The 13,986-nt window shown below is 37.7% G+C and overlaps 1 protein-coding gene across 2 annotated transcripts in view; it reads left to right on the plus strand.

Annotated features, from left to right (window-relative positions):
* The window catches only part of ARHGEF9 (Cdc42 guanine nucleotide exchange factor 9), a 155,706-nt gene that overhangs the window by 86,704 nt on the left and 55,016 nt on the right, over positions 1-13,986 (plus strand). For both annotated transcript variants that reach the window (XM_039222567.1, XM_039222568.1), the window contains exon 4: positions 8,532-8,711. In XM_039222567.1, the coding sequence (XP_039078498.1) occupies positions 8,532-8,711 (180 nt within the window). The remainder of the gene's footprint in view (positions 1-8,531; positions 8,712-13,986) is intronic.

The following is a 13,986-nucleotide window of genomic DNA, read 5'->3' on the forward strand; positions in this document are numbered from 1 at the left end:
TTTGATTACTGATTCAAATTATTTCCTGGTTATAAGTCTGTTCAATTTTTTTATTTCTTCTTGTTTCAGTTTTGGTAGTCTAAATGTTTCTAGGAATTCATCCATTTCTTCCAGGTTGTCCAATTTGTTGGCATATAGTTTTACATGATATTCTTTTTTAAAATTTTTAATGTTTTTTATTTCTTTGTATTTATTTATTTATTTATTTATTCTTTTACAAATAGTTTATTGTCAAGTTGGTTTCCTTATAACACCTGGTGCTCATCCCCACACGTGCCCTCCTCCATGCCCATCTTCCCCCTTCCCCCCCACACCCATCAGTCCTCAGTTTGTTCTCAGCATTCAAGAGTCTCTCATGGTTTGCCTCTCTCCCCCTCCCCCCACTATTTCCCCACTTCTTCTCCCCTGCGGTCCTTCGTTAAGTTCCTCCTAATCCTCCTATAAATGCAAACATATGGTATTTGTCCTTCTCTGCCTGACTTATTTCACTCAGCATAACACCCTCAAGGTCCATCCATGTTGCTACACATAGCCAGATTTCATTCTTTCTCATTGCCATGTAGTATTCCATTCTATAGATAAACCACATCTTCTTGATCCATTCATCAGTTGATGGACACTTAGACTCTTTCCATATTTTGGCTATTGTTGAGAATGCTGCCATGAACATTGGGGTACATGTGCTCCTATGCGTCAGCATTCCTATATCCCTTGGGTAAATTCCTAACAGTGCTATTGCTGGCTCATAGGGGAGTTCTATTGTTAATTTTTTGAGGAACCTCCACACTGTTTTCCAGAGGGGCTGTACCAGTTTACATTCCCACCAACAGTGTAGGAGGGTGCCCATTTCTCCACATCCTCGCCAACAACTAGAGTCTCCTGATTTGCTCATTTTAGCCACTCTGACTGGCGTGAGGTGGTATCTCAGTATGGTTTTGACTTGTATTTCCCTGATGAGGAGGGATGCTGAGCATCGTTTCATGTGTCTGTTGGCCATCTATATGTCCTCTTTGGAGAAGTGTCCGTTCATTACTTCTGCCCATTTCTTCACTGGGTTGTTTGTTTTTGGGTGTGGAGTTTGGTGAGTTCCTTATAGATTTTGGATATTAACCCTTTATCTGATATGTCATTTGCAACTATCTTTTCCCATTCCATTGTTTGCCTATCAGTTTTATGGATTGTTTCCTTTGCCATGCAGAAGCTTTTTATCTTGATGAGGTCCCAATTGTTTATTTTTGCTCTTGATTCCCTTGCTTTTGGGGATGTGTCACATAAGAAATTGCTGCGGTAGAGGTCAAGGAGGTTGTTTCCTCTGTTCTTCTCTAGGGTTTTGATGGTTTCCTGTCTCACGTTCAGGTCCTTTATCCATCTTGAGCTTATTTTTGTGTATGGTGTGAGAAAATGATCTAGTTTCATTCTTCTGCATGTTGCTGTCCAGTTCTCCCAACACCATCTATTAAAGAGGCTGTCTTTTTTCCATTGGATAATCTTTCCTGATTTGTCAAAGATTATTTGGCTGTATACTTTTGGGTCCACTTCTGAGTTTTCAATTCTTTTCTATTGGTCTATGTGTCTGTTTTTGTGCCAATACCATACTGTCTTGATGATGACAGCTTTGTAGTAGAGGCTAAAGTCTGGATGGTGATACCTCACGTTTTGGTTTTCTTCTTCAATATTACTTTGGCTATTTGGGGTCTTTTGTGGTTCCATACACATTTTAGGATAGTTTCTTCTAGGTTTGAGAAGTATGTTGGTGCAATTTTGATTGGATTTGCATTGAATGTGTAGATTGCTTTGGGTAGTAATTACATTTTAACTATATTTATTCTTCCAATCCAGAGCATGGAATGTTTTTCCATTTATTTGTGTCTTCTTCAATTTCCTTCATAAGTTTTCTATAATTTTCATCATACAGATCTCTTATATCCTTGGTTAGGTTTATTCCTAGGTATTTTATGATTTTTTGTGCAATTGTGAATGGGATCAGTTTCTTGATTTCTCTTTCTGTTGCTTCATTATTAGTGTATAAAAGTGCAACCGATTTCTGTAGGTTGATTTTGTACCCTGCAACTTTGCTGAATTTTTGGATCAGTTCTGGTACACTTCTGGTGGAGTTTGTTGGGTTTTTTATCATGTCGTCTGTGAAAAGTGAAAGTTTGACTTCTTCTTTGTCAGTTCTGATGCCTTTTATTTCCTTTTGTGATTGCTGATTCTAGGATTTCCAGCACTATGTGAAACAACAGTGGTGAGAGTGGACATCCCTGTCATGTTCCTGATCTCAGCGGGAAACCTCTCAGTTTTTCCATGGAGGATGATGTTAGCTGAGGGCTTCTCATAGATGGCTTTTGTGATGTTTAAATAAGTTCCTTCTATCCCAACTTTCTCGAGGGTCTTTATTAAGAAGGGATGCTGTATTTTGTCAAATGCTTTTTCTGCATGTATCGACAGAATCATATGGTTTTTATCTTTTCTTTTGTTGATGTGATGTATCATATTGATTGATTTGTGAATGTTGAACCAGCCCTGTAACCCAGGAATGAATCCCACTTGATCTTGGTGGATAATTCTTTTTATGTACTGTTGGAGCTTCTATTCTTTTCTTAAGCACAGCTAGTATCCTTATGATTGTTGCTTTAAATTCTCCATCAATCGTGTTAATTTATCTGTTTCACTTAGACCTCTTCCATGGATTTCTCCTGCTCTCTCATTTGGGATAAATTTCTCTGTCTTGGTATTTTACCTAAATCTCTGCCTGCTTCTGTGGGTTAGAAGAGCTAGCTATGTTTACTGCTCCTTAAAGTAATGGCTTCAAGTCATGTAGTATCCGGGGCCTAGTACTTCAGTGAATGTCTCTGGTGTGTGCGTCATGCCCTCTGCTGTTGTCTTTTGACTGTGCTTTGTCTCGGGCCAGACATCTACAGAGGCTTTCCTTGCCTGTTTGGACAGTGTTTAGTCCTTGGCCTGAATGTGGCTAGTTTTAACTAAGTGTGCTCTGGTCTGCTTGTGACCAGATACTACTTCCATGAGTACTGAGGCCCTCCAGAACTCTCTGGCTGAGAGATATTGTGTGAGTAGGGGTTTGTTCTGGTATTATGGGAGAGGGGCACTGGGACTGAGGCAAATTTGACTGAGAAAAGCCATCCTTCCAGAGCACAGGAGTATGGAACTTGGTGTAAGTAAGTTGGGCAGTCAGTGTCTGCACGGGGCTGCTTCTGGCAAGTGGCTTTGTGTTTATGCTGAGGGTCAGATGGGGTAAATCTAGCCAGCCATCTCCTTTGTTCCCAGAAAGCCGACTGCAGAGAAGTTGCCTCTGAGAGAGGTCCTCAGAGCAGAGACAATAATCTTGCTATGTGTCCCAGGAATTTTTCTGATATTTTCCATGCTGTCTGCCTTGGGTTTTTGCCTGCTTTCTCTGCAGGAGCAGGGCAGTGTCCTTCTGGCTATATCCCAGCCAAGTTTGCTAACCTTTAAAACTCCAACCTTTACATGTCTTCTGCACATTTCTTATCTGGATTATTTATTTTTTGGGTGTTGAGTTTGATAATTTTTTATAGATTGTGGATAGTAACCCTTTATCAGATATTTTATTTGCAAATATCTTCTCCCATTCCAAGGAATGCCTTCTAGTTTTGTTGATTGTTTCCTTTGCTGTGCACAAGCTTTTTATCTTGAATAGACATTTTTTTTTCAAAGAAGACATCCAGATGACACATGAAAAGATGCTTAACATCACTCTTCATTAGGGAAATACATATCAAAACCACAATGAGATACTACCTCACATGTGTCAGAATGGCTAAAATTAACAACACAGGAAACAACAGATATTGGCAAGGATGTGGAGAAAAGAGAACCCTCTTCCACTGTTATTGGGAATGCAAACTGATGCAGCCACTCTGGAAAATAGTGTGGAGGTTCCTGAAAAAGTTAAAATTAAATTACCCTATGACCTAGGAATTGCACTGCTAGGTATTTACCTAATGGATACAAAAATACTTATTTGAAAGTGCATATGCACCCTGATATTTATAGCAACATAATAAACAATATTCAAAGTATGGAAAGAGCCCAAGTTTCTATCAACTGATGAATGGATAAAGATTAAGAGGTATGTAGGGGCGCCTGGGTGGCTTAGTCGGTTAAGCGTCCGACTTTCACTTAGGTCATGATCTCGCGGTTCGTGGGTTCGAGCCCCGCGTCGGGCTCTGTGCTGACTGCCAGCTCAGAGCCTGGAGCCTGTTTCAGAGTCTGTGACTCCCTCTCTCTCTGACCCTCCCCTGCTCACGCTGTCTCTCTCTCTCTCTCCTAGAAATAAATAAAACATTTAAAAAAAAAAAAAGAGGTATGTATATACAATGGACTATTACTCATCCATCAAATACAATGACATTTTGCCATTTGCAACAGCATGAATGGAGTATATTCTGATAAGGAAAATAAGTTAGAGAAAGACAAATGCCATATGATTACATTCATATGTGGAATTAAAGAAACAAAACAGATGAACATAGAGGAAGGGGAAAATAAAAGAGTGAAATAAACCATAAGAGACATTTAACAATGGAGAACAAACTGAGGTTTGTTGGTGGGATATGTGTGGGGGAATGGATAAATGGGCAATGGCATTAAGGAGGATATTAGTTATGTTGAGGACAGGGTGTTACATGTAAGTGATGATTCACTAAATTCTACTCCTGAAATTAATATTACACTATATGTTAACTAACTAGAATGTAAATAAAAATTGAAAAAAAAAAAACAAACAGATACCAAAACCATAACACAAAATAAAACTCCAGGCTTTAGGGATGTGGTCTGGGCAGTGTTTTGTGCTCGTCTTCTGGGAGAGGGGCCTGCTGCACTGGGACCGAGGCAAGTTTCACCAAGAAGGGCAGTCTCACCAGAGCACATGGGTCAGAGACTTGGTGTAATCAAGTTCAGCAGCCAGTGTCAGTGCTGTGTTGCCTCTGGCATGTGGTGCAGAGGAGTGAAATGGTGCCAGCCAGCTCCTTTCTTCCTGGAAAGGTGTCTCAGTGAATTCTGCCTCTCTGAAAACTCCAAGAAAAGGGAATAATCTCCCCACTGTGTGCCCCAGGCGTTCTTCAAATCAGTGTTTTCATGCCTTCTGCCCTGGGTTGTTTGTTTGCCTGCCATCTCTCCAGGAGCATGGCAGTGCTCTCCAGGCTCTATCCTAGTCAAACCTGCTGACCTTTTAAAACTCCAGGCTTTAAGTCCCAGTGGTTGCAAGAACTCACAAAATTAAGCCCCTCTCATTTTCCAAGCCAACGTCTTTGGGGAAACATTCTCCTTGTGCATTCTCCTGTGTGCTCTACTCTCTCTCACCTTTTTCTGCAACCATAGTTCCCTCCTTTCCACAGCACCGTCAGTCTGGTTTTCCCCTAAGCCATGTCTCCATACTTCCTACCTTCTTTGATGTGTCTTCTCTTTGCCTTTAGTTGTGGAGTTTGTTTTGTCAGTCTTCAGATTGATTTCTGGGTGTCTCTAGGATGATTTGATACTTATCTAATTGTGTTCATGAGGTGAGAGGATCCTACGGTCCTCCTACTCTGCCGCCATCTTCCCTCTCCTTTTTAGTCAATCTTTCTAATCATCATAGAATAGCTATATGACATTCCATCAAGCTAAATGCATCAAAACATATTTATATCTAAAATTTAGTTTTAAAAAATCTATTTATTTAAATTCAAGTTAGTTAACATACAGTGCAAGATTGGTTTCAGGAGTAGAACAGAGTGATTCACCATTTATATATAATATCCAGTGCTCATCTCAAGTGCCTTCCTTAACGCCCATCACCCATTTAGTCCATCTTCCCACCTACCACCCCTCCAGCAACCCTCAGTTTGTTCTCTGTATGAGTCTCTTACTGACTCTCTCTAAGAGTCTCTTATACTTTGCCTCTTTTTCTGTTTTTATCTTTTCTCCCTTCCCTTCTCTTTATCTGTTGTGTTTCTTAAATTCCACATATGTGTGAAATAATATATTTGTCTTTCTCTCACTTATTTCACTTAGCATAATACACTCTAGTTCCATCCAGGTCATTGAAAATGACAAAATTTTATTCCTTTTGATTGCCAATATGACCCAGCAATTGCACTACTAGGTATTTATCCAAAGATAGAAAAATGCTGATTCAAAGGGGCACATACTACCCAATGTTTATAGCAGCACTATCAACAATATCCAAATTATAGAAAGAGCCCAAATGTCCATAGACTGATAAATAGATAAAGAAGATGTGGTATATATACACTTTTAAGAAAAACAGTTGACAAAACACTCTAAGGTCCCACCATCCTATGAACAGTTACGTTTCTCTTCCTAAATAGCTAATAGTCCCTTGCTACAACATATATAATAGAAAATTATGTCCTTGATAATGGCGGTAAATTGCTTATTTAGGGAATTAGCAAGCTGTACTGATATCTCTATCAGTTCTTTCTTTCCCAGAACCCACTTTTTCCCCCTTCTTTTTCATTTCTGTTATATTCCACACTGATGCTGATATCTAGGATCCCTGCTGCACTTTGGGGATGTGATCCTTATTTGTTATTTCCCTGAGAACTTTCAAATAGGAGCAATGAACAAAACTATTAAGTATTTTCTGAACTGGCTCCTCAGGGGTTGAATGAGCTGTCCAGTCTGGTTTCTTATGTCTCGCAAAGTGGTTGCTCACCAATACCTACTACTTATCCAGAAATGACATGCTGATATGACATTGTTAGCATTTTTTCCAGGTGTGCTCAGAGGCCTACCTTAAAGAGAAAAATTGGGAGGAAATTGCTGCCCCTTTGATGAATGTTGGAAGGGAACTGCTTTTCCTTCTCCACTATAGCTAAGACACTTCCAAAGGTGATAGGGTGAGAGAGAGGAAGAGAGATGGTGGTGGAAAGGGAGAGAGACAGAAGCAAACAAACGCTGGGACTTACATATTAGGCAGGGAGTTTATTCCTCTATCTCTTAGTTAAGGAATAATTTCTAGAGAGGCAGAAGTTTGGGAGCTACTTCAGTAAAGGGATTGGAACTAAAAGAGTATTCTGGAAATAGAGGACATCTTCTTCCTGGTCCAGATTTGGATATGAATGAATGCAGGACAACTTGAGCATGTCAGTCAAAGAGAGCAACAGCCATTAGTTAAATAAATGTCAACACAGAAAAAGACTATTAACTTGCAAATTGTTGAATGACAGCATTTAATGGCTAAATTGGAGGGTGAGAAGTGATTACAGAAGTGAGATTTTGTTAGAGGTTGTAAAAGGTACTGAAGCCAGGGTTGAGAATCTTCCTAGAATATGCCTAGATGAATGGTTTTATTGGAAGCTGTGTTAAAGGGAGACAAAGTGGATGTGTAGACAGTTGTTAGTGACTACAACATTCCTCATTAGGAGCTCAACACTTAAGGTGTTACAAAAATCACATTTAGGGGCGCCTGGGTGGCTCAGTCGGTTAAGCCTCCAACTTTGGCTCAGGTCATGATCTCATGGTTCATGAGTTCGAGCCCTTCGCCGGCCTCTGTGCTGACAGTTAGCTCAGAGCCTGGAGTCTGTTTCAGATTCTGTGTTTCCCTCTCTCTCTGACCCTCCCCTGCTCACGCTGTTTCTCTCTCTCTCTGAAATAAAACATTCAAAAAAATTTTAAAAATCACTTTTAGCTTTTAGATGAACGCAAATGACCATAATTTAGTCTCACCAAGAACATTTAATGCCAGTGATTTCTGAAGAAAACAGTCGCCAGTAAAATTTTACACCAGTTGGTTCAGAATGGAAGATGGTGGCTTCTTATTTTTCCTTTTTTTCTTTCAGTTTACTTTGACTTACAATGTGCCCTGAGGCTGGTTGTGTTGCTATAGTGCTCTCTTATCAGATATTTTTCATTGATTCTATTCTTTCATCAATAACTAACTATATTAATTCATCTATTTATTCATGAATGTGTGCTGAACACGTACTCTGTTAAAAACACCATGCCTGGGCATTTGTGGACTTATTGGCGAAGCTCATCCAGATGATCTCTCCTGGTCAGCTGTCTTAGGTGGCTAAGACATTCTTTTTAAGGAATGGTTTGGTTTTGTTAATTATTATTCCCTGTTGGGAAATTTTCCTGACTTGGCCTCTGTTTCTAAATCGTTCTCAATTTTATTAATACATTTTGCATTGGTCCTATAAAAATAAGACTTTTGAGATGTGAATGCTAAATCAATAACCACTAAAACAGTAAAAGTATTTGTGCTTAATCACGTTCTGAGAAAGGGCCCTATGACTTTTGGGGTTAGAATGGTGGGAAAAGCTCTATACTCTGGATTCTGCACTCTGAAGAACTTTCCTTGTGACCCAACTTTCCTAAGTGACTTCCTTCTCTCAAACACAATTTATCTCCTCATAAGAAAAATGGAAATGATTATTCCCTGTCTATTTCATAGAACAGTAATGAACCTTCTTAGTGCTTAATAAATGGTAAAGCCCTCAAGGAATCAGGAAAATCCTCATCCTGGGCTTTTCCTTTGTGTGCAGGGCTACCTGAAACAATGCCGAAAGAGAAGAGACATGTTCAACGATGAGCAACTGAAGGTGATCTTTGGGAACATTGAAGATATATACAGGTTTCAGATGGGCTTCGTGAGAGACCTGGAGAAACAGTACAACAATGATGACCCCCACCTCAGTGAGATAGGACCCTGCTTCCTGGAGCACGTAAGCATCTTCCCCCTGTGGAAGGGATTTGAGAAATGTTAGGAAGAAATGGAAGGAGTGTCTGAATTTTCTGGTCCTGCTCAGTTTCTTTGTCTTATGGTGGGGGATAGTTTCTTGTAACCCTGATGTAACCCCATTACCAGGGTATGAGGATTTAGGAAGGGTACTGTGATTTGGCCTAGGACTCTTCCTTTACCATTCATTTCACTTTTTTTCTCTCCTTCAAGACAGCTACAAGTAGGATATTCCTCATCTTTTTTTTTCTGTACCTGTTGGGTTCAGTTTCTGTGGGACCCACTGTTTTGGAAGAAACTGAACATATTCACTGCATGGAAAATTCAGGAATCTGAGAAATACAGTCAGCATGAAAGTAGGCCCCTTCAAGGCATTTAGAGAGGTAGGGTACTGTAAAGTAGAGGAAGTAAGAAGTGTAGGAAAAGGGGCCATGTGACTTAGAGGAAGGAGCATAGGAAATAAGAAAGCAAGGATTTGGTTCCTGTGTCTGTAATGACAGTCTCGGTAACTTTAGGTAAGTCCCTTAACTTCTTTGGGCTTCCTCATCTGGAATATAAGAAGACTTCTTTGTATACTTCTGTGGTTCTCTAACATCTCTGGGGGCTCATTCACAGGAGACTTAGTTGTTTTGACAACTCTTCTCATTTTTTTAAAATAAAGTATTGATTTCTAAAGAGGTAATAACTTGATTCAAAATTCAAATGACACATAAAAGTGTGCAGTTAGAAGTAAATCATTTTGTAAATTCTCCTGCTTTGCTTATGTAATATTCACTGGGGGATTATCCTTAAGACCACTCTTAAATTCAGTGATTTTCTAGAACGAACCAGCATATACTCATACTCGTGGTTGTGATTTATATAGATAAAAGATGCAAGGCAAAATCAACAAAAAGAGAAAGCACATGAGGCAAAGTCTGGAGGATTCTAAGTACAAGCTTCCAAGAGACCTCTCCCAATAAAGTCATACAAGATACACTTAATTCCCCTTGCAATGAGTTGTGACAATACATGTGAATGTTTTCTACCAGAGAAACTCATTAGGGACTCAGTACCCAAGATTTTTATAGGGGACTGGTCATGTATGCATGTTCTGTCTAGACTGTACCAAAGTTTCAGACTTCCAAAATGGAAGCTGGTATTCAGTATAAACCACTTTGTTTATAAAAACAGTTTAGGCACAGTGAGACACTCTTGACAGGGAATAATGACAGCCCTCTTGATATCCAAGTTCCAAGATATCAGCCAAGATCCAACCATCCAAATAGGTCTTTCCAAGAATAGCAATCTCAGGTCTGATAAGTTAACATTTTTTCTGCACAGTATTTTAAATAGTTCAACCATTCAGGAAACACTTGGGCAGTAATTATTAAAGTTAAATATATGTATGATATAGTGTTTCCATTCCTGAATATATATCCCAGGGAAATTCTTATAGAGGTTGGAGTATTTGCAAGGCTGTTGTCTGAATGGCAGTGTTGTATGTGGTAGAGTGCAACTGGAAGCAAATTAGATATTCACCACCAGGGGATTAATAAGAAACATATAGAGGATGCTTACTGTGGGATATTGTGTTGCAAGAAGCAACAGACTAGAGGTATGTACATTATAGCAACAAACAACAGACTTGATGTATGTATCTTATAGCAATATGTATGGATATCATAAGTACTGTGTTGCTTGAGAAAGTAGAATATAGAATAGTGGTTCTCATTTGGAGCCTGCCCTGTGCATTGTAGTATGTTTACCAGGATTCCTGTTCTTTACCCACTGAATGCCAGTAGCACCCTAACACCATTGAGTTATGACAACCAACAATGTCTGCAGACATTGTCAAATATCCTGTGGGGGACAAAAGGTACCTCTGATCTGTTGAAATGATCACATGCTTTTACCCTACAATCTATTAAAGTGGTTAATTTGGATTGACTAATCTTTGTATGTTAAATGAAATTGTATTACTGAGATAAACTCTACCTACTCATAGTATATTATCATTTTTACATGTTAGTTTGACTTTTTTTAATAAATTGTTTTGTTTACTTTTATATTATTCAGTTCTACAGTGTCATTTAAAAAAAACTGTATTAATTTTGAGAGAGACAGAGACAGTGTGAGTGGGGGAGGGGCAGACAGAGAGCGGGAGACCTAGAATCCCAAACAGGTTCTCCACTGTTAGTGCAGAGCCCAACACAGGGCTTGAAGTCATGAAATTGTGACCTGAGCCAAAACCAAGAATCAGATACTTAACTGACTGAGCCACTGAGACACCACTACAATGTCATTTTTTAAAATCAGGTTTGTTTAGATGTAATTTATATACACTAAGATTCACCAATGTTTAGTGTATAATTTGGTGAATTTTAATAAATGTATATGGCAGTGTAACTACCATCATAATCAAGATATAAAACATTTCTATCACTTTATCAAGTTCTCTTATTCTCCCTTTGTAGCCAGTCTCTGTTCCCACACCTTGCCCTTGTTAAATACTGATCTGTTTTCTGTTACAGTAATTTTACTATTTCTACACTGTCATATAAATGGAATAATACAGGTAATAATATTTGTGTTTAGCTTCTTTTACTTAATGAAATGCCTTTTATATCATCCATGTTGTTGCATGTATCAGTAGTTGGCTCTTTTTTATTATTTAGTAATATTCCATTGTATGAATGCACCACACATTCACCAGTGCATTCCAGGATATCTGGGTTGTTTACTAGATTGTTTCCATCTGTGGGATTACTGTTTTTCATGGTAGGTGTGTTTTTTCTCTTTTCTTTTCATTCTTTTTTTTTTCCTTTTTCTTTTTTAGCCATTCTAATAGGTGTGTAGTGGTATTTCATTGTGATTTTAATTTGTATTTTCCTAATAACTAAAGATGTTAACCATTTTTTTCATGTGCTTATTTGGCATTTGTATAAAATCTTTGGCGAAATATCTGTCCATGTCTTTTACCCACTTCTAGGTAGATTGTTTTCTTATTGTTCAGTTTTGAGAGATTTTTAATTTATTATTTATAAGTTGTTAGATATGTGGTTTGCAAAGATTTTCTCCCATATTGTGGCATATCCTTTCATTTTTTGACAGTGTCTTGAAAAGCATAACCTTTTAATTTTTTTGAAATTCAGTTTATCACTTTAATGGTTCATATGCTTTGGGTCTTATTTAAGAAAACATTGCTTAACCCAGGGTCACAAAGATTTTCTCCCGTTTTCTTAAGGAAGTTGTGTAGTTTTGTTTATTATATTTAAGTCTGTGATTTTTTTTTGAGGTAGTTTTTATATATGGTGCAAAATAACAGTTGAGGTTAATTTGTTTCTATATGGATGTTTTGTTGTTTCAGCACCACTTGAAAAAACTTAATTCCTCCATTGAATTACTTGGACAGATTGGTCAAAAGTCAATCATATACATGTAGGTCTATTTTTAGAGACATTGTGTTCCAGTGATCTATATGAGTATTCATATACAAATACCATGCTTTATTTGTTGTTGTTGTTTTTAATTAAGATATAATTAACATATGACATATTCGTTTCAGATGTACAACATAATTATTAGCTATTTGTATTGCAAAAGGATCACAATAAGTGTAACTAATGTCTATCACTAAACATAAATAAAAAATATTTCTCATACTGTCTTGATTAATGTAGCTTCGTAGCAAGTCTTGAAAGCAGGTAGTGTTAGTGCTCCATATTCATTCTTAAAACGACTTTGGCTATTTTAGGTGATTTGTATTTCTATATAAATGTATCTCATCACAAGGAGTAATTTTTTTTCTTCTCTTTATTGTAACTGTATGAGATGATGGATATTAACCCATTTGTAATCATTTCACAACATATATAACATCATGCTATATGCTCCTTAAACTTTTTAGGTATGTATTTAAATAAACTTATGAACTTAAACTCATGAAATATGTATATCCATATTTTCTCAGTAAAAATAGGGGAAAAATCAGCTTGCTAAGCTCTGCCAAACAACTAAACAACCAACAAAAACCTGGTCAGCATTTTGATTAGGATTAAATTAAATCTATAGATCAGTTTTGTGGAAATTTGTAGGTTTTCACTCCATGAACAAATATCAATCTATCTAAACTTTCTATAATTATTTTATAGCATTGTTTCTAGTTTTTATTGTATAAATCTTGACCTTATTTTTAAAAATAAATTTCTAGTGTTTTTTTTTTACTGCTATTGTAAAGAGTATTTTTATTTCAATGTCTTATAGCTTGTTGCTATGAGATATAAATACAGTTGTTTTTGTATATTGACATTGAATCCTGACACATTACTGAATTTAATAATTGGTTATAGCATTCTTTTGTAGATTTCTTAGGATTTATACACATACAGTCATATCATGTCATTTCTTGTTTTTCTTCCTAGATTTTATTTAAATTCAAGTTAGTTAACATATAGTATAGTATTGATTTCAGGAGTAGAACTTAGTGATTATCATTTATATGTAACACCCACTGCTTATCACTTGAGTGCCCTCCTTAATGACCATCACCCATGTATCCAATCTCCCCACCCATCTCTGCTCCAGCAACCCTCAGTTTGTATGTTATAGTTAAGAATATCTTATTGTTTGCCTCCCTCTCTTCTTTTATATGTTTTTAAATGTTACTTATTTTGAGAGAGCAAGTGAATAGGGAAGGGGCAGAGAGAGAATGAAGAGAATCCCAGCAGGCCCTGCACTTCCAGCACAGAGCCCAGTGTGGGACTAGATCTCACAAAACATAAGATCATGACCTGACCTGAAATCAAGAGTCAGATACTTAACTGATTGAACCACCCAGGTGCCCCTCTCTGTTTTTGTCTTATTTTAGTTTTCCTTCACTTCCCCTGCATGCATCTGTTTTGCTTCTTGAACTCCACATATAAGTGAAATCATATGGTATTTATCTTTCAATGACTGACTTATTTTGCTTAGCATAATACACTCTAGTTCCATCCACATCATTGCAAATGATAAGATTTCAGTTTTTTAAATTTTTCTTTAATGTTTATTTTTGAGAGAGAGAGAGTGAGCAAGTGAGCGAGCAGGGAAGGGGCAGAAAGAGAGAGAGGCACAGAGTTTGAAACAGGCTCCAGGCTCTGAGCTGTCAGCACAGAGCCCAACACAGGGCTTGAATTCACATCTTTGAGATCATGACCTGAGCTGAAGTTGGACACTTAACTGACTGAGCCACCCAGGCTCAAGATTTCATTCTTTTTTGGTAGGTGAATAATATTCCTCTG

Source organism: Hyaena hyaena, unplaced genomic scaffold (genome assembly GCF_003009895.1).
Source record: "Hyaena hyaena isolate Hyena2069 unplaced genomic scaffold, ASM300989v1 scaffold_1163, whole genome shotgun sequence".
NCBI classification, from domain to species: Eukaryota; Metazoa; Chordata; class Mammalia; order Carnivora; family Hyaenidae; genus Hyaena; species Hyaena hyaena.